This window comes from Schistocerca gregaria, chromosome 1 (assembly GCF_023897955.1).
Source record: "Schistocerca gregaria isolate iqSchGreg1 chromosome 1, iqSchGreg1.2, whole genome shotgun sequence".
In the NCBI taxonomy this organism is placed as follows: Eukaryota; Metazoa; Arthropoda; class Insecta; order Orthoptera; family Acrididae; genus Schistocerca; species Schistocerca gregaria.
Window position 1 is genome coordinate 668,266,653 of NC_064920.1, and position 20,576 is coordinate 668,287,228.

Genomic DNA, 20,576 nt, shown 5'->3' on the forward strand with positions numbered 1-20,576 from the left:
TCAAAAATGGGACAGTGCACCAGAGTATGGGCCACAGTCAACAGGGCGCCGCGTCGACACTGAGGCATGTCTTCACAGCATAGGAGGTAGCCGTGGGTCGCCCAAGCATGGACGATGCGGAGCCGGCAGATAACCACAGAGACCCTGTGAGAAACCCATGTAGAGGACTGCCACACATTCGCAGACTCCTTAAGGGCATGCAGTTTGTTGTGTGTACTGAGACTATGCTATTCCGTCTCCCAAAGCCGAAAACCTGGCGGTATAAAAACAAATGCAGATCAGTTATTGGAATGCAAATCTCCATAAGCAGTTTCTGTGTAGCCTGTTTGGCCAGCCTGTCAGCAAGTTCGCTGCCTGGGATTCCGACATTTCCCGGGGTCCACACAAACACCACTGAACAACCGGACCATTCCACGGCATAGATGGACTCCTGGATGCTCGCTACCATAGGATGATGAGGGTAGCATTGGTCAATAGCTTGTAGGCTGCTCAAGGAGTCAGTAAACAGAAGAAACAACTCCCCAGAGCATGAATCGATTTGCTCAAGATAGCAAGATTAGCCAACAGCTCCGCAGTGAGAACACTGCAGCCATCAGCCAAGGAATGCTGTTCAGTATGTCCTCCATGGACATACGGAAAGCTGATGTGACCATCAGCCATCAGGCTGTCAATGTAAACCACTTAATGGCCTTGGTACATGTCAAGAATTGAGATGAAGTGACAGCAGAGAGCCGTGGGGTGTACATCTACACCTACATCTACATTTATACTCCGCAAGCCACCCAACGGTGTGTGGCGGAGGGCACTTTACGTGCCACTGTCATTACCTCCCTCTCCTGTTCCAGTCGCGTATGGTTTGCGGGAAGAACGACTGCCAGAAAGCCTCCGTGCACTCTCGAATCTCTCTAATTTTACACTCGTGATCTCTTCGGGAGGTATAAGTAGGGGGAAGCAATATGCTCGATACCTCATCCAGAAATGCACCCTCTCGAAACCTGGACAGCAAGCTACTCTGTGATGCAGAGTGCCTCTCTTGCAGAATCTGCCACTTGAGTTTGCTAAACATCTCTGTAACGCTATCATGCTTACCAAATAACCCTGCGACGAAATGCACTGCTCTTCTTTGGATCTTCTCTATCTCCTCTGTCAACCCGACCTGGTACGGATCCCACACTGATGGGCAATACTCTAGTATAGGTGGAACGAGTGTTTTGTAAGCCACCTCCTTTGTTGATGGACTGCATTTTCTAAGTACTCTCCCAATTAATCTCAACTTGGCACCCGCCTTACCAACAATTAATTTTATATGATCATTCCACTTCAAATCATTCCGCACACATACTCCCAGATATTTTACAGAAGTAACTGCTATCAGTGTTTGTTCCGCTATCATATAATCATACAATAAGGGATCCTTCTTTCTATTTATTTGAAATACATTACATTTGTCTACGTTAAGGGTCAGTTGCCACTCACTGCATCAAGTGCCTATCCACTGCAGATCTTCCTGCATTTCGCTGCAATTTTCTAATGCTGCAACTTCTCTGTGTACTACAGCATCATCCGCGAAAAGCCGCATGGAACTTCCGACACTACCTACTAGGCCATTTGCATATATTGTGAAAAGCAATGGTCCCATAACACTCCCCCGTGGCACGCCGGAAGTTACTTTAACGTCTGTAGATGTCTCTCCATTGAGTACAACATGCTGTGTTCCGTTTGCTAAAAACTCTTCAATCCAGCTACACAGCTGGTCTGATATTCCATAGGTTCTTACTTTGTTTATCAGGAAACAGTGCGGAACTGTATCGAACGCCTTCTCGGATTCAAGGAAAATGGCATCTACCTGGGAGCTGCCAGCACTTCTGCTTTTGCTGATGAAGGTGAGGAAGCCAAGTCAATCGGGCATTGAAAACAGGTCCTAAGAATCGAAACGTCTCCACTACAGTGAGGGGAACATCAATGACGTAAAAGTTCTGGTTCCAGATTAATGGTACGATGCAAACAGAAGTGCATAACACATGACTCTGCGGCCGAAAACTGGAAGCTGTAGGCTAGAGCCCATGACTGCACCTTGTAGATGGCTCCCTGTAGGCATCGCTCAGCAAAACCAGTACTGGAGGAGCAGTACAAAATGCAGAAGTCATTTTCATACAGAGAGGGTGAGACAGACAGCTCTACAGCTGCTGCTAGACCATTAATGGCCAATAAAAACAGAGACACTCTCAATACAGAGCCCTGCAGGACCCGATTCTCCTAGATATGGAGGGAACTATGGGAGGCACCAACTTGGACAGGAAATACTAGATAAAAATCAGGAGCTGGCATCAGAAACCCCACTCGTATAATGTGGCAAGGATATGATGTCGCCAGGTGGTGTCATATGTTTTTCGTAAATCAGGAGAAAGAAAACTGGCGTTCTACGGGTCGAAGCATGAAATGTCAGATCCCTTAATCGGGCAGGTACGTCAGAAAATTTAAAAAGGGAAATGTATAGGTTAAAGTTAGATATAGTGGGAATTAGTGAAGTTCGGTGGCAGAAAGAACAAGACTTTTGGTCAGGTGACTACAGGGTTATAAACACAAAATCAAATAGGGGTAATGCAGGAGTAGGTTTAATAATGAATAGGAAAATAGGAATGCGGGTAAGCTACCACAAACAGCATAGTGAGCGCATTATTGTGGCCAAGATAGAAACGAAGCCCACGCCAACTACAGCAGTACAAGTTTATATACCAACTAGCTTTGCAGATGAAGAAATTGAAGAAATGTATGATGAAATTAAAGAAATTATTCAGATAGTGAAGGGAGACAAAAATTTAATAGTCACGGGTGACTGGAATTCGGTAGTAGGAAAAGGGAGAGAAAGAAACGTAGTAGGTGAATATGGACTGGGGCAAAGAAATGAAAGAGGAAGCCACCTGGCAGAATTTTGCACAGAGCACAACTTAATCATAGGTAACACTTGGTTCAAGAATCATAAAAGAAGGCTGTATACATGGAAGAAGCCTGGAGATACTGACAGGTTTCAGATATATTATATAATGGTACGACAGAGATTTAGGAACCAGGTTTTAAATTGTAAGACACTTCCAGGGGCAGATGTGGACTCTGACCACAATCTGTTGGTTATGACCTGTAAATTAAAACTGAAGAAACTGCAAAAAGGTGGGAATTTAAGGAGATGGGACCTGGATAAACTAAAAGAACCAAACATTGTACGGAGTTTCAAGGAGAGCATAAGGGAGCAATTGACAGGAATGGGGGAAAGAAATACAATAGAAGAAGAATGGGTAGCTTTGAGGCTAAGCAGGGATGGCTAGAGGACAAATTTAAGGATGTAGAGGCTTATCTCACTAGAGGTACGATAGATACTGCCTACAAGGAAATTAAAGAGCCCTTTGGAGAAAAGAGGACCATTTGTATGAATATTAAGAGCTCAGCTGGAAACCCAGTTCTAACCAAAGAAGGGAAAGCAGAAAAGTGGAAGGAGTATATAGAGGGTCCATACAAGGGCGATGTACTTGAGGACAATATTATGGAAATGGAAGAGGATGTAGATGAAGATGAAATGGGAGATACGATACTGCTTGGAGAGTTTGACAGAGCACTGATAGACCTGAGTCGAAACAAGGCCCCTGGAGTAGACATCATTCCATTGGAACTACTGACGGCCTTGGGAGAGCCAGTCCTGACAAAACTCTACCATCTGGTGAGCAAGATGTACGAGACAGGCGAAATACCCTCAGACTTCAAGAAGAATATAATAATTCCAATCCCAAAGAAAGCAAGTGTTGACAGATGTGGAAATTACCAAACTATCAGTTTAATAAGTCACAGCTGCAAAATACTAACGCGAGTTCTTTACAGACAAATGCAAAAACTAGTAGAAGCCGACCTCGGGGAAGATCAGTTTGGATTCCGTAGAAATGTTGGAACACGTGAGGCAATACTAACCCTACGACTTATCTTAGAAGCTAGATTAAGGAAGAGCAAACCTACGTTTCTAGCATTTGTAGTCTTAGAGAAAGCTTTTGACAATGTTGACTGGAATATTCTCTTTCAAATTCTGAAGGTGGCAGGGGTAAAATACAGGGAGCGAAAGGCTATTTACAATTTGTACAGAAACCAGATGGCAGTTATAAGAGTTGAGGGACATGAAAGGAAAGCAGTGGTTGGGAAGGGAGTGAGACAGGGCTGTAGTCTATCCCCGATGTTATTCAATCTGTATATTGAGCAAGCAGTGAAGGAAACAAAAGAAAAATTCGGAGTAGGTATTAAAGTCCATGGAGAAGAAATAAAAAGTTTGAGGTTCGCCGATGACATCGTAATTCTGTCAGAGACAGCAAAGGACTTGGAAGAACAGTTGAACGGAATGGATAGTGTCTTGAAAGGAGGATATAAGATGAACATCAACAAAAGCAAAACGAGGATAATGGAATGTAGTCGAATTAAGTCAGGCGATGCTGAAGGAATTAGATTAGTAAATGAGACACTTAAAGTAGTAAAGGAGTTTTGCTATTTAGGAAGTAAAATAACTGATGATGGTCGAAGTACAGAGGATATAAAATGTAGACTGGCAAAGGCAAGGAAAGTGTTTCTGAAGAAGAGAAGTTTGTTAACATCGAGTATAGATTTAAGAGTCTGGAAGTCTTTTCTGAAAGTATTTGTATGGAGTGTAGCCATGTATGGAAGTGAAACATGGATGATAACTAGTTCGGACAAGAAGAGAATAGAAGCTTTCGAAATGTGGTGCTACAGAAGAATGCTGAAGATAAGGTGGATAGATCACGTAACTAATGAGGAGGTATTGAATAGGATTGGGGAGAAGAGAAGTTTGTGGCACAACTTGACCAGAAGAAGAGATCGGTTGGTAGGACATGTTCTGAGGCATCAAGGGATCACCAATTTAGTATTGGAGGGCAGCGTGGAGGGTAAAAATCGTAGAGGGAGACCAAGAGATGACTACACTAGCAGATTCAGAAGGATGTAGGTTGCAGTAGGTACTGGGAGATGAAGAAGCTTGCACAGGATAGAGTAACATGGAGAGCTGCATCAAACCAGTTTCAGGACTAAAGACCACAACAACAACAACAAATCAAAAAAGACAGCAACAAGGTGTTAGCATCTGGAAAAGGCTGTTCGGATGACAGACTCGAGGGACACAAGATTATCAGTTGTAGAGCGACCCATGCGTAAATCGCCTTGGCTTGGAGCCAGTAAGTCACATGACTCACCGACACACCATACATTCCAGCAGCTTACAAAGAACGTTGTTGAGGCTGATGGACCGATAGCTACCCACACGAGCAGTTTTTGCCGGGTTTGAGCACTGGTATGATGGTGCTCTCCCGCCGGTATGATGGTGCTCTCCCGCCAGTGGGATGGAAAGATGCCATCACACCAGACCGGTTGAAGATTACTAGGAGATGTCACTTGTAGTCAGACAAGAGATGTTTAATCATCTGACTGTGAATCCAATCTTGCCCAAGAGCTGTGTCAGGGCAATATGCAAGGGCAATGAGGAGCTCCCACTCTGTAAATGGGGCGTTATAGGGTTCACTGTGGCATGTAGTGGATGAGAGGACTTCACCAGGAATGCCTGTTGGGGTCTGGTACCCAAAAACTCGTTTGATCTTTGCTCAGACTTGGGAAGGTGACGTATGGCACCCAATGGTCGACACATACCTCTCCCAACATTCTTGTTTTCGTCATTTGATAAGCTGGTGAATGGGGACCTGTTTAAAGGGTATGAGGTGCTCCAGGGAAGGGTGCCACTTATGTCACTGTAGAGCTCGCCATTGCTCCTGAATTGCCTAAGTGACTTCCGACGACCACCAAGGGACTGTCTTTTGCCAGGGGCACCCTAAAGAACAAGTGATCGCATTGTATGCCGCAGAAACGATCGTTGTGGTTACCTGCTCAGCCACCACATCAATGTTACCATGTGGGGGACATTCAACAGCGACAGCAGAGGTGAAGGCTTCCCAGTCTGCCTTGTTTAAAGCCCATCTGGGCAGGCGTCAATGGGCCTGATGCCAGGGCAGTGACAGGAAAATGGGGAAGTAGTCACTACCACACAGGTCGTCATATGCTCTCCAGTGAATAGAAGGGAGAACGCCAGGACTGCAAACAAAGAAATCAATGGACGAATATGTGCCATGTGCCACACTGAAATGTGTGGGGCCACCTGTATTTCAGAGGCACAGGTCAAGTTGTGAAAGTAAATTTTCAACATCTCGGCCTCGGCCAGTAAGAACTCTGCCACCCCACAAGGGTTATGAGCGTTAAAATCTCCCAAAAGCAGAAGAGGTTTAGGGAGTTTCTCAATCAGTACAGTCAATGAGTTCAGCGGTACTGCACCGTCTGGAGGAAGATATACGTTGCACACAGCTATTTCCTGTGTTGTCCTTATCCTGACAGCCACAGTTTCAAGAGGGGTTTGAAGGGGCACAGGTTAACTGCATTCTGAGTTCAGGACATACAAGTGAACTCCACCTGACACTCTGTTATAGTCACTACGATTTTTGTAATATCCGCTATAGCTGTGGAGGGCAGAGGTTCGCATTTCGGGGAACCAGGTTTCCTGAAAGGCAATGCAGAATGCAGGTGTAAAGCTTGAAAGTTGCCGTAGCACAGCCAGGTGATGGAAAAAACCGCCGCAATTTCGCTGGAGGATAACGTTATCATGAGGCTGGGAAGGCATGAAGTGTGCAGGGAGGTAGGTTATGAATCATGATCACCTGCTACCACAGATTGAGTAATTGTAGTCATTTCTATGGTGGATGAGGCATCAGTGAGAAGCAGGTCCGCAGGGGACGCTAAGATCTCCACCACATCCTCAGATGCAGAACTGATAGGGAGTGGTGGTGTTGAGGCCACCAGAGGGTCCTGTTTCTTAGCAGACCTTCTTATTGGTTTGCTTGCTCTCTCTCTCTTCTCTTTAGAGGCTTGCTGTGAAGACTTCTCCAAAGCAGCATCAAGGCTTGGAGGAAGACCATGGAGCTCTTTGTCCAGTTATCCAGCAGCTTTTGGCTCCTTGAGCCTTGGACGAGTGTCCGCCAAGGCGTTAGTGGAAACCTTGGGAGAGAGGGCCACAAGGGACCCCTTCCACACAAGAGGAGCTGGAGAAAGCTGTTCCTTCTCTGGCAGGGAGGAAGGGACCAATGTCCCCTGTGTTTGGGGGGGCCTTGCTCCTGAAGTAGGTGCTTTGGGAGCAATGGACGAAGATTTGCCCCCTACTACCAAGGGGCAGATGTATTCTGGTGGCCTGGAGGGCTCACTGTTGGTGGCACAGAGTGATGAACCACTGGCACATGGTATGGCGATGGTGATGTAGCTGCAGCATATGTCGACGTCAACCAAATGGGGTGTAATCTTTCGAATTTACGTTTAGCCTCTGTGTAAGTCAACCGGTCCAGGGTCTTGTACTCCATGATTGTCCACTCCTTTTGGAGTACTGGGCAGTCTCGCGAGCAGGAGTAGTGGTGCTCTCCACAGCTGATACAAGTGGGAAGAGGCACACATGGAGTATCTGGATGCAGTGGATGTCCACAGTTTTGACATGTGGCACTGGAAGTGCAGTGGGAAGACATGTTCTCAAACTTCCAGTACTTAAAGCACCGCACAGGCGGAGGGACGTATGGTTTAACATCAAAGCGATAAACCATCACCTTGACCTTTTCAGGCAATGAATCACCCTCAAAGGCCAAGATGAAGACACCGGTAGCAACCCTGTTGTCTCTGGGTCCCCTGTAAATGCACCGGATGAAATGAACACCGTGGGGAGGTTACAGCTTAGGCATCAGCTGTGTGATCCCTTTCTTGTCAGGGGGCTACCACCAAATGGGTACATGATGGCCCCACCACAATGAAACGGCTACCATGTCGGATATTGGGTGCAGAGAAATCCAATATTGGCATTGGGGCGAAAGAGGGCAGGAGATAACGGAAGAAGATGACATACCCCAGAAATTGTCTTCACCCAAATTGCTGAATCGCAGATGGAGACGCAAAGCCATGATAAGAGATTCAGGAGATTGAATCTAAGGGCACTATGGATAACTCGTGCACCACGTAAAGGCGTCCTTCCCCACATTACCCGCACTTGTGTACAATTTTGAACGTGGAAGGTCAAACCATAGAATGGGACCTGAACCCACAGGGCCGAAAAGTCTGAGACTCCTTTTAGTCACCTCTTACGACAGGCATACCTTGTGGCTATTCCAACAACCAGACCCGCAGGGGGCTAACTGCTGAGCCATTGCTGCTGGGATCTAAGGTATTATTACCTAATCGGATGATCCACGCTGAGGGCTTTACGTTGGTGGTGCTGAAAGTTGCTTCCACTGAGCTGAATATTTCACAGTGACTGTAACTCATTCAGGCAGTTCATTTCTGACCTCGAAGTTTATATATAATGAGCAACTGTTTTGGCAAACACATACAAGTTAAATTGCTTTCTTAACTAAGAACTGCACCTTCGTTTCAATATTTCTTGTTTTGGAGATGGTGGTCAGGAATTTTTTTTCTGTGGTACATCTCAGAACACAATACAATACAGAATGGTATACTGCACATTTTGTTTTCACATGGGTTTTCATGGCACACTTCATATTTCAAGCAGACGCAGACATCTTTGTTGGAATTGTCCCTTACAAAACATTTTCAAAATGTCTCCCAGTATGAAGTAGAATATTCTCATTATCAAAGCCTCCTCCACTGCCACACTTTTCCCAGTCTTTATCAGTTCTCATACCAGAGACAGACTAAACACTATACATTGTCCTGTTATTATGCAGTGTAGGGTATGAGAAATAAAAATTCACAGTTCGAGGATGTTAAAAATGAACTTTCAGTGCTGTTACACAATATTACATTCCAATATGAGTAAGGTCAGAGGGAGCACCTGCCCCCATATTCAAGTTGTAATCAATAGAAAATTGCAGTCTATTGATACTTACTTCCAGCTCATCCTTTCCAGTTCAGGCATATTCGAGATACAATAGGTGTCACCATCCAGGTTTTGCTTCTGTCACTCAGCTTGATTTCTAAGTACAGTATCAGTTGACATACTGAATTTCTTCTGGGTTCAGCTTTTTCCCCAGTTGTTCTGACTTGTAGTGCCCATTTCTTCCAATAGCATCACGTGCAGTTGTTCTGTGACTATGAATCTAAAGAAGTTTGTCTAGGCTTGATACTTCTTGGCAGATTAAGACTGTGCCAAATAGGGACTCTAAGCTGGAACTTTGTCTTTTACAAGCAATGCCTTTACTGACTGAGCTATTGGTATCTGCCCTCAAAGTTTCAATTCTGCCAGTATCCTTCATTTACTACTTTTTTTGCTCTGCTGGACTAGAACTCCCTGAAGGGCAGACACAGCAGAGAAAGGCTTACCCTTAGCTTAGAAGGGGTTACAGGCAGAATTCAAGCTGCTTCAATATCGCAGTCAATAAGAACATCGTCCTCGAAAGGAACAGTTCTGGGTTTGAGTTCCTGTCTAGCACACAGCTTTAATCTGCTTGAAAGTTCCATTGCATTCTGTGAAGGAGTGCCCCCGTGAATGTGCAACATGTCAAGTTAAACAAACAATACTGACCCTCTGCTTTTTGTCATGAAAGTATGAACTTATCCCTACATCTACACGTCTACATCTATGAAATTACTCTGCTATTCACAATAAAGTGCCTGGCAGAGGGTTCAATGAACCATCTTCAAGCTGTATCTCTACTGTTCCACTCTTGAACGGCGTGCAGGAAAAACGAGCACTTAAATTTTTCTGTGCATGACCCGATTTCTCTTATTTTATTGTGATGATTATTTCTCCCTATGTAGGTGCATGCCAGCAGAATATTTTCGCAATCGCAAGAGAAAACTGGTGATTGAAATTTCATGAGAAGATCCCGTCACAACAAAAAATGCCTTTGTTTTAACGATTGCAACTTATAACGATATGTTTACGTAATGTGTATACATAAACATACGTTATAAACGTCCCCGTTCGTAGTCGCTAATTATAACAATATATGTTTCTTTTGTGCTGCAACATATGGCTATAATCAGTGGTGGAAATATATTTGCAAACGCCGACCGTGTGCGGCTGCCTCTTGTTGGATCGTCTGATCAGTCGGAAGTTGCATTGCAGAGGAGAGTAAATGCCTATTCAAAATATAATTAATTTTGGATAGCTCAACATGAATTTCCTAAGGGACCGTAGTTTATCATGCATTTACCAGTAGAATGTGGCGCGGAGAAAATATTTCGCCGCATACAACTTCCGTCCGATTTCGACGAAAGAATTTGTGACTGTGAACTCTCTATTTGGCAGAAACATAAAGAAAATTAAATAACTTCATGAAGGAGTGAGACATAGACTCTACACTAAATAAATAGTCCATACACCAATTCCATTTAAATCTGAATTTATGGCAATTAACAGAAGAACTTACACTACAATGAAGAATTTTAACATGGATGCCGTTTTGACTGGCACTTCTCTTCTCGTAATGACAATAGCTCCTTTGATGTTTTCACATACACGTCGCACAATAAATTTACTGCTATGCAGTATTGCACTTTTACTTTACACTAAAATAATAATATTTTTAACGACAATAATAATACGGCGGCAAGACATGCGCGTCCGACACATGTTACAAGAGACAAGAGAAGAATGAGTAACTGTTCATAGAGAATATCTCGTAAATAAAAAAAGAACATGTGTAAAAGTGTTCTTCTTCTGTCCGTTTTTCGCGCCGCGATTTTCAAAGTCAATAACTCACTGCATCTCTGACGGCGCTTCGACAATAAACAAGTTACGTCACAGGTCGTTCACCCTTTACATTCTCGCAACATTATTTGCTAACTGTAGCTGTTGCCGAGCGACTGCTTGATTAGTGAATGATTTAAAGTGATAAGGCAATCACATAATGTTACACACTCCAATTCACGTATCATGTCTGTGGCACTATCTCCCCTACTTCCCGATAATAAAAAACGAGCTGCTCTTCTTTGTATTTTTTTGATGTCATCTGTCAGTCCCATCTGATGCGGATCCCACACCACACAGCAATACTCCAGAATATGGTGGACAAGCGTGGTATAAGCAGTCTCTTTAGTAGACCTGTTCCACCTTCTAAGAGTTCTGCCAATGAATCGCAGTCTTTGGTTGGCTCTACCCACAACATTATCTATGTGATTGTTCCAATTTAGGGTACTTGTAATTGTAATCCCTAAGTATTAGTTGAATTTACAGCATTCAGATTTGTGTGACTTATTGTGTAACTGAAATTTAGCGGTTTTCTTTAGTGTTCATGTGATTAACTTCATGTTTTTCTTTATTCAGCGCCAACTGCCACTTACACCATACAGATACCATATCTAAATCATTTTGCAATTTGTTTTGGTCATCTGATGACTTTGCAAGATGCTAAATGACAGCATCATCTGCAAACGATCTAGGAGGGCTACTCTGATTGTCTCCTATGTCGTTGATATAGATCAGGAACAATAGAGGGCCTATAACACTTCCTTGGGGAACCCAAGATATTATTTCTGTTTTATTCGATGACTTTCCATCTGTTACTATGAGCTGTGACCTTTCTGACAGGTAATCACGAATCCAGTCACACAACTGAGGCGACATTCCACAGGCATGCAGTTTGGTTAGAAGAAGCTTGTGAGGAACAGTGTCTAAAGCCTTCTGGAAATCTAAAAATATGGAATCAATCTGACATCCCCTGTTGATAGCACTCATTACTTCATGAGTATAAAGAGCTAGTTGTGTTTCACAAGAGCGGTATTTTCAGAATCCGAGCTGACTACGTGTCAATAAATCATTTTCTTCGAGGTACTTCATAAAGTTTGAATACAGTATATGTTCTAAAACCCTACTGCAAATCGACAATAGTGATATAGGCCTGTAATTCAGTGGATTACTCCTACTTCCCTTTTTGGGTACTGGTGTGACCTGAGCAATTTTCCAGTCTTTAGGTACGGATCTTTGTGTGAGCAAGTGGTTGTATATAATTGCTAAATATGGAGCTTTTTTATGAGCATATTCCGAGAGGAACCTGACTGGTATACAATCTGGAGCAGAGGCCTTGCCTTTCGTAAGTGATTTAAGCTGCTTTGCAACATTGAGGATATCTATTTCTATGTTTCTCATCTTGGAGTTGTTCTTGATTGGAATTCAAGATTTACTTTGTCTTCTTTTGTGAAGGAGTATTGAAAAATCATGTTTAATAACTCTGCTTTAGTGGCACTGTAATCAGTGACTTCACCATTCTTATTGCGCTGTGCAGGTACTGACTGCATCTTGCCGCTGGTGTGCTGTATGTATGACCAGAATCTCTTTGGGGTTTCTGCCAGATTTCAAGACAGAGTTTCATTGTAGAAATTACTGAAAGCATCTCGCATTGATGTATGCACTATATTTTGAACTTCTGCAAAACTTTGCCAGTCTTGGGGATTTTGCAATCTCTTAAATTGGACATGCTTTTTTCACTGCTTCTGCAACAGCGATCTGCCCCATTTTGTGTTTTGTGGGTGATCAGTAGCATCACTTATTAATTTATGTGGTATATATCTCTCAATTGCTGTCGATACTATCTCTTTGAAATCATTTCACAACTTTTCTACGCATACATGATCAGATTGGAAGTAGTGCAGACTGTCTCTTAAAAAGATGTATAAGAGCATTTTTATCAGCTTTTTTAAATAGATATACTTTGTGTTTCTTTTTTATGGTTGTAGGAGCTACGGTATTCAGCCTAGCAGCTACTGCCTTGTGGTCACCAAACCCTGTATTCGTCCAACACTCACTATTTGTCCAGGATTATTTGTGGCTAAGAGGTTAAGTATGCTTTCGCAACCATTTATGCTTCGAGTGGGCTAACAAACTAATTGTTCAAAATAATTTTCTGAGAAAGCATTCAGTACAATTTTGGATGAGTTATTATGCCTGACGCCGGCTTTAAACATATAATTTTTCTAGCACATCGGGGGTAGATTAAAGTCACCACCAACTATAATTATACGAGTGGAATACCTATTTGAAATGAGACTCAAGTTTTCTTTGAACTGTTCAGCAACTATACCTTCCAAGTCATCGGGCAGAGGGGCGGGGGGAGGGGGGGGAGTCTGTAAAATTACCCAATTAATAGTTAAGTCCAACTGTCAAGTATAACCTCTACTCACACTATTTTGCAGGAACAATCTACTTCAATTTCACTACAAGGCAAACTACTTCTGACAGCAATAAATACTCCATCACCAAATGTATTTAATCTATCGTTTCTGAACACTGTTAAATCATTAGAAAAAGTTTCTGCTGAGCTTATTTCCGGCTTTAACCAGCTTTCTGTATCTCTACCTATTTGAGCTTCAGTGCTTTCAATTAGGACTTGGAGCTCTGGTTCTTTCCCAACACAGCTACGACAATTTACAATTACAATACCGATTGTTTCTACAACTAACTTACTGTGTTTTACCTGCCCCCTTTTAGACAGACACCCTTTCTGTGGTTCCCTGAGGCCCTCTAATCTAAAAAACCACCCTGTCCCTTCCACACAGCCCCCGCTACCTGTGTAGCCACTAGCCACTTCCTGTGTGCAGTGGACTCTTGACCTCTTAAGCAGAACCTGGAAACCCACCACCCGATGGTGCAAGTCAAGGAATCTGCAGCCTACACGGTTACAGAACTGCCTGAGCCTCCACTCGGCTTTGCACCAAAGGACCACAGCCAGTTCTATTGACAATGCTGCAGATGGTGAGCTCCGCCTTAATCTCACAAGCAAGACTGGCAGTCTTTACCATTCCCATTAGCTGCCCACAATGAGAATCTCCTCCGATCCAAAGTGACATACGTCATTGGTACCGACATGTGCCACCACCTGCAATTTGATGCACCTTGTACTCTTCATTGCATCCGGAAGCAGCCTTTCCACATCCGAAATGACTCCCTCCGGTGTGCACCACAGAGTGCACAATGGCTTCCTTCCTCCTCTCGCCCCCCCCCCCCCCCCCCCCCAGTGATTCCCCTTGGCAGCAGCCTCAAGCTTTGTGACAGAAACCAACGCAGCCTGGAGCTGTGAGCGAAGGGTTGCCAACTCAGCTCGCATCTGTACACAGCAATCACAGTTCCTATACATTACAGCACTCACTCCTGTTTGAAGCTCGTAAAAATATAGAACAAACAAACGGTGTACTCGCCTTCTTAGCAGTAGGAACACGAGGTGCTCTGTCACCGATGGTCTATCCAACACTGAGCTATACTAACCGAAACTAACAAAAGCCCGTGCGATTCCAGGGTCGATAGCAACGGCGGTACGGTATGCTAAACTGTTATTAAAATAAAAGCTTGTGCCTAGTAAGCACTCCAACATGCAAGAAATAACAAAAATAATCTAGCAACTACACAGGTATCTGTAAATAAATAAGTCACTCCTGCTGGAAGCTTAAAAAAATTATACAACAAAAGGGAGGCATTAATAATGTAATATTTTGGTTAATCATAGCAGTTCTCATTACCTCCTTGGAATGGAATGGTAATTTTCTGTAAAGAATCTGAATTACATATACTGTCCAGTTCTGCCTATCAGACTTTTTGACTGTAGTAGTGCATACATAAATAACCAAGAATAATGTGAGAGACTTATTTAACTGAGGAAAAGTCATACTAGAACTGTACACACTGTATTAACTATTCAGCATAAAAAACTTCTAAATACAGAATGAAACAGAGTTTTAATAAAAGAGAAGCTGGTCTTAAAATTAGTGTGAGGACTGAAGTATACTAAAGCTTCACAACATAAACAAACTGCCTGGAGTAAAACACAATTGCTAATGTAACATCACACTAACACATAGAGGAGATATTCAGCTCACTTGCTATGTTTCAGATTCTTAAAACATTCTAATGATCAACCATCAGTAAAATTAATGTATTACAACTTACCAAATTAACGATTACACACAAACTTACAATGAAGTTCTAATTTCTTTGAACAGCAGGCAACAGTACAGACTACTCATTTCCACAAGAAGTAAGTAGAAATTGGTTGTTCTTATCAGTGTGAAATTCGTAACATACCTGTACAGGGATGGCATGATTCAACAATTTCATAGTCTTCTTTTAACCAGCAATCATTTGTAGAATTTCTTGTAACAGGATTTGAATGGTTTGCACCTGAGCTCGATGTAAGATGGCTTTCTATTATTAGTACAAACAAAGTCAGCCTGAAACAAATCCTTCAGTGATCAAAATTCTCTCTGAAACTGATGGTGAAACAGTATTTGTAATTAAAAACTTTGGTTCTCATTGATAAGAATCACAACAAAGTCCACCACATAAACACCAATCCATGGAGCAGTAAATGAAATGCCTATAGTGGTCACCATGTTTTTCTGCAAATTAGAAACTTTCACGAAGCAATGTTCACACTGTTCTGTATCTGACAGAAGGAAATAATTGAAAAACAAAGTCTGAAAATTTTATGAACAATGGTTTGTAAGTACTTTAATTGGAAGTATTGTCTCCTAAGCCAATGAAACTATCGAATGTTAGTTTACTTTCATATTTGTATTCATTAATGCCATATGCTATTTCTTATCTAAAGCTATGACTTCCATGTTTCACCTACAATTTCAAATAGTCTCAGACATCTCCTATGGAATTAAGGTTGGATGAGATAGCAGACCAGTCAAGGTGCAAAGGGTGCCTGAGTATTTCTCAAACCAGAAAGGTGTGCATGCAGCCTCGTGAAGATGTCCGTTACATTGGAAAATAGGAGTGTCAAATGCATATTCACCATGAAGATGTAGAAAAAGGGTAGCACTTGGTCACTTAGAATGTTGAAATAAATGCCCTGTTTAATGTTCATGGTAACATGAATGAGAGGGCCCCAAATCATGGTACAAAAAACACTCCCAAAACAGCACAAAATCACTTTCAGCTGAACTACACCCACCAAGCACTGTGGTGCTTCACTGGGCTGCTCATGCATTCTATGCCTAGCATCATTTGAAAAAGAGGCAAAATTATGTCTCACCTGAGTACATTACAAGCCTCCAGTCAGTTACAGTCCCAATGTCTGCTTCATTTGGTCCACTGCAACCCCCCCCCCCCCCCAACACACACACACACACACACACACACACACACACACACACACACACACACACAGAGAGAGAGAGAGAGAGAGAGAGAGAGAGAGAGAGAGAGAGAGAGAGAGAGAGAGAGAGGAGTCAACAAGCATTTGACAAAAGCAGCAATCACGAATGGGAGAGGGATAACAGGATACAGGTTGGGGGAGAGAAGAGCACACACTGGCGCAGAGCATGCACAACAAAGTTGCCAGATGCAGCATCAAGAAGCTTTGAGAGGTGAGCAGGGGAGGGAGAGGCAGAAATGGGGTGGAGCAGAGAGGGGAAAAGACTGGTGGGTGTGTTGGCAGAAACACACAGACAATGAAGGTGAAGGGATGTGAATTGGAAGGAAGTGATAGGACAGGGGGTGCAGAAAGTGTTTGGTGGACGGTGTGGAGACCTGGTGTAAGGTGGTAGGACTGAGGCTGTGTGGGGATATGGCATGGGAAATCTGTCTGTGGACTAGATCTGGAGAATACTGCCTGCCTATGAACGCCTTTGAGAGACCTTTAGCATACTTGGCAAGGCAGTTCTTATCCTTGTAGACACACTGGCTCCTGGTGGAAAGACTGTATGGGTGGGATTTTCTGGTGTGGAAGGGAGCCATCAGAGAGGAAGAGGTCAACATCTAGGAAGGTAACACGCTGGGTTGAGCAAGACAAGGTGAAAAGGCTGAGGGAAAAGGTGTTAAGGCTCAGACAGAATTAGGGTTGGGTGTCTTTGCCCTGAGTCCAGATCATGAAGACCCTACCAATGAATTTGAGCCACACCAGAGGCACCTGCATGGCACCTTCCTAGCCACCAAAAACCCCAAAACCCTGGTCTTGTTCAGGTTCATTGATGATACCAACATGTATTAAATTTGGGATCAAGGTGCCCTATCTTATTCCTTCACAATCTCAATACCTTCTCTCCCATCCATCTCACATGGTGCTCCTTAACCCAGTGTACTATCTTACCTGATGTTGACCTCCTCCTCTGTTATGGTTTCATCCACATCTCTGTCCACTTCAAACCACCCAACAAGCAACAGTACCTGAATTTCGACAGCTGCCTTCCCTTCCAAACCAAAATAAACCCTCCCATACATCCTGGTCATCCAGAGACAGTGTAGAAGCAGTGACAAAAATAGACAAGATACTGGAAGCATTCTGTGGATTTTGCAAATTCACACAATATATCCAAATAAGCCACTGGCGTTCTACGCATCGTAGCGTGGAATGTCAGATTCCTTAATCGGGCAGGTAGGTTAGAAAATTTAAAAAGGGAAATGGATAGGTTAAGGTTTGATATAGTGGGAATTAGTGAAGTTCGGTGGCAGGAGGAACAAGACTTCTGGTCAGGTGACTACAGGGTTATAAACACAAAATCAAATTGGGGTAATGCAGGAGTAGGTCTAATAATGAATAGAAAAATAGGAGTGCAGGTAAGCTACTACAAACAACATAGTGAACGCATTATTGTGGCCAAGATAGATACGAAGCCCACACCTACTACAGTAGTAAAAGTTTATATGCCAACTAGCTCTGCAGATAACGAAGAAATTGAAGAAATGTATGATCAAATAAATGAAATTATTTAGATAGTGAAGGGTGACGAAAATTTAATAGTCATGGGTGACTGGAATTCGGTAGTAGGAAAAGGGAGAGAAGGAAACGTAGTAGGTGAATATGAACTGGGGCAAAGAAATGAAAGAGGAAGCCACCTGGCAGAATTTTGCACAGAGCACAACTTAATCATATGTAACACTTGGTTCAAGAATCACAAAAGAAGGCTGTATACATGGAAGAAACCTGGAGATACTGACAGGTTTCAGATAGATTATATAATGGTACGACAGAGATTTAGGAACCAGGTTTTAAATTGTAAGACATTTCCAGGGGCAGATGTGGACTCTGACCACAATCTATTGGTTATGACCTGTAGATTAAAACTGAAGAAACTGCAAAAAGGTTGGAGTTTAAGGCTATGGGACCAGGATAAACTGAAAGAACCAGAGGTTGTACAGAGTTTCAAGGAGAGCATAAGGGAACGATTGACAGGAATGGGGGAAAGAAATACAATAGAAGAAGAATGGGTAGCTTTGAGGGATGAAGTAGTGAAGGCAGCAAAGGATCAAGTAGGTAAAAAGATGAAGGCTAGTAGAATTCCTTGGGTAACAGAAGAAATATTGAATTTAATTGATGGAAGGAGAAAATATAAAAATTGCAGTAAATGAAGTAGGCAAAAAGAAATACAAACGTCTCAAAAATAACATCGACAGGAAGTGCAAATTGGCTAAGCAGGGATGGCTAGAGGACAAATGTAAGGATGTAGAGGCTTATCTCACTAGCGGTAAGATAGATACTGCCTACAGGAAAATTAAAGAGACCTTTGGAGAAAAGAGGACCACTTGTATGAATATTAAGAGCTCAGATGGAAACCCAGTTCTAACCAAAGAAGGGAAAGCAGAAAGGTGGAAGGGGTATATAGAGGGTCTATACAAGGGGGATGTACTTGAGGACAATATTATGGAAATGGAAGAGGATGTAAATGAAGATGAAATGGGAGATATGATACTGCGTGAAGAGTTTGTCAGAGCACTGAAAGACCTGAGTCGAAACAAGGCCCCCGGAGTAGACAACATTCCATTAGAACTACTGACGGCCTTGGGAGAGCCAGTCCTGACAAAACTCTACCATCTGGTGAGCAAGATGTACAAGACAGGCGAAATACCCTCAGACTTCAAGAAGAATATAGTAATTCCAATCCCAAAGAAAGCAGGTGTTGACAGATGTGAAAATTACTGAACTATCAGTTTAATAAGCCACAGCTGCAAAATACTAACACGAATTCTTTACAGGGAATGGAAAAACTAGTAGAAGCTGACCTCGGGGAAGATCAGTTTGGATTCCGTAGAAATGTTGGAACACGTGAGGCAATACTGACCCTACGACTTATCTTAGAAGAAAGATTAAGGAAGGGTAAACCTACGTTTCTAGCAATTTGTAGACTTAGAGAAAGCTTTTGACAATGTTGACTGGAATACTCTCTTTCAAATTCTGAAGGTGGCAGGGGTAAAATACAGGGAGCGAAAGGCTATTTACAATTTGTACAGAAACCAGATGGCAGTTATAAGAGTTGAGGGACATGAAAGGGAAGCAGTGGTTGGGAAAGGAGTGAGACAGGGCTGTAGTCTATCCCCGATGTTATTCAATCTGTCTATTGAGCAAGCAGTGAAAGAAACAAAAGAAAAATTCGGAGTAGGTATTAAAGTCCATGGAGAAGAAATAAAAACTTTGAGTTTCGCCGATGACAGTGTAATTCTGTCAGAGACAGGAAAGGACTTGGAAGAGCAATTGAATGGAATGGATAGTGGCTTGAAAGGAGGGTATAAGATGATCATCAACAAAAGCAAAACGAGGATAATGGAATGTAGTCGAATTAAGTCAGGCGATGCTGAAGGAATTAGATTAGGAAATGAGACACTTAAAGTAGTAAAGGAGTTTTGCTATTTAGGAAGTAAAATAACTGATGATGGTCGAAGTACAGAGGATATAAAATGTAGACTGGCAATGGCAAGGAAAGCGTTTCTGAAGAAGTGAAATTTGTTATCATCGAGTATAGATTTAAGTGTCAGGAAGTCATTTCTGAAAGTATTTGTATGGAGTGTAGCCATGTATGGAAGTGAATCATGGGCGATAAATAGTTTGGACAAGAAGAGAATAGAAGCTTTCGAAATGTGGTGCTACAGAAGAATGCTGAAGATATGGTGGATAGATCACGTAACTAATGAGGAGGTATTGAATAGGATTGGGGAGAAGAGAAGTTTGTGGCACAACTTGACCAGAAGAAGGGATCGGTTGGTAGGACATGTTCTGAGGCATCAAGGGATCACCAATTTAGTATTGGAGGGCAGCGTGGAGGGTAAAAATCGTAGAGGGAGACCAAGAGATGACTACACTAAGCAGATTCAGAAGGATGTAGGTTGCAGTAGGTACTGGGAGATGAATAAGCTTGCACAGGACAGAGTAGCATGGAGAGCTGCATCAAACCAGTCTCAGGACTGAAGACCACAACAACAACAACAACAAGATAGAAACTAATATGGGAGTCATACCATCACAACAGTTGTGTGTGTTGGGTCGGGCTTTACGGTAACACTTTCCAAGGGAAGAGAAAACATACAATGAAGACATATTTAACTAATACCAGCAAAACATCTGTATATGTCACTAGTGTTGAAGACCAATACCTAACTGCTATTATGGGTTACAAGAGGAAATGTAAATAACTGAATGGCGCAGTAGAAGGTGTCAAACGTAACCTCTTTTATACGACTTGTAACGCAGTTACTAATACGGTAACTAAGCACATCTACAAAATTAAAATGTGTAATAAATCATCATTACTGATGGTTAAATAAAGCAGTTCATTAAGGTAAAAAAATT

At 42.6% G+C, this 20,576-nt stretch overlaps 1 protein-coding gene across 2 annotated transcripts in view; it reads right to left on the reverse strand.

Moving 5' to 3' along the window:
• The window catches only part of LOC126362350 (glutathione S-transferase C-terminal domain-containing protein homolog), a 47,262-nt gene that overhangs the window by 26,068 nt on the left and 618 nt on the right, over positions 1-20,576 (reverse strand). For both annotated transcript variants that reach the window (XM_050007873.1, XM_050007874.1), the window contains exon 2: positions 15,092-15,237. In XM_050007873.1, the coding sequence (XP_049863830.1) occupies positions 15,092-15,237 (146 nt within the window). The remainder of the gene's footprint in view (positions 1-15,091; positions 15,238-20,576) is intronic.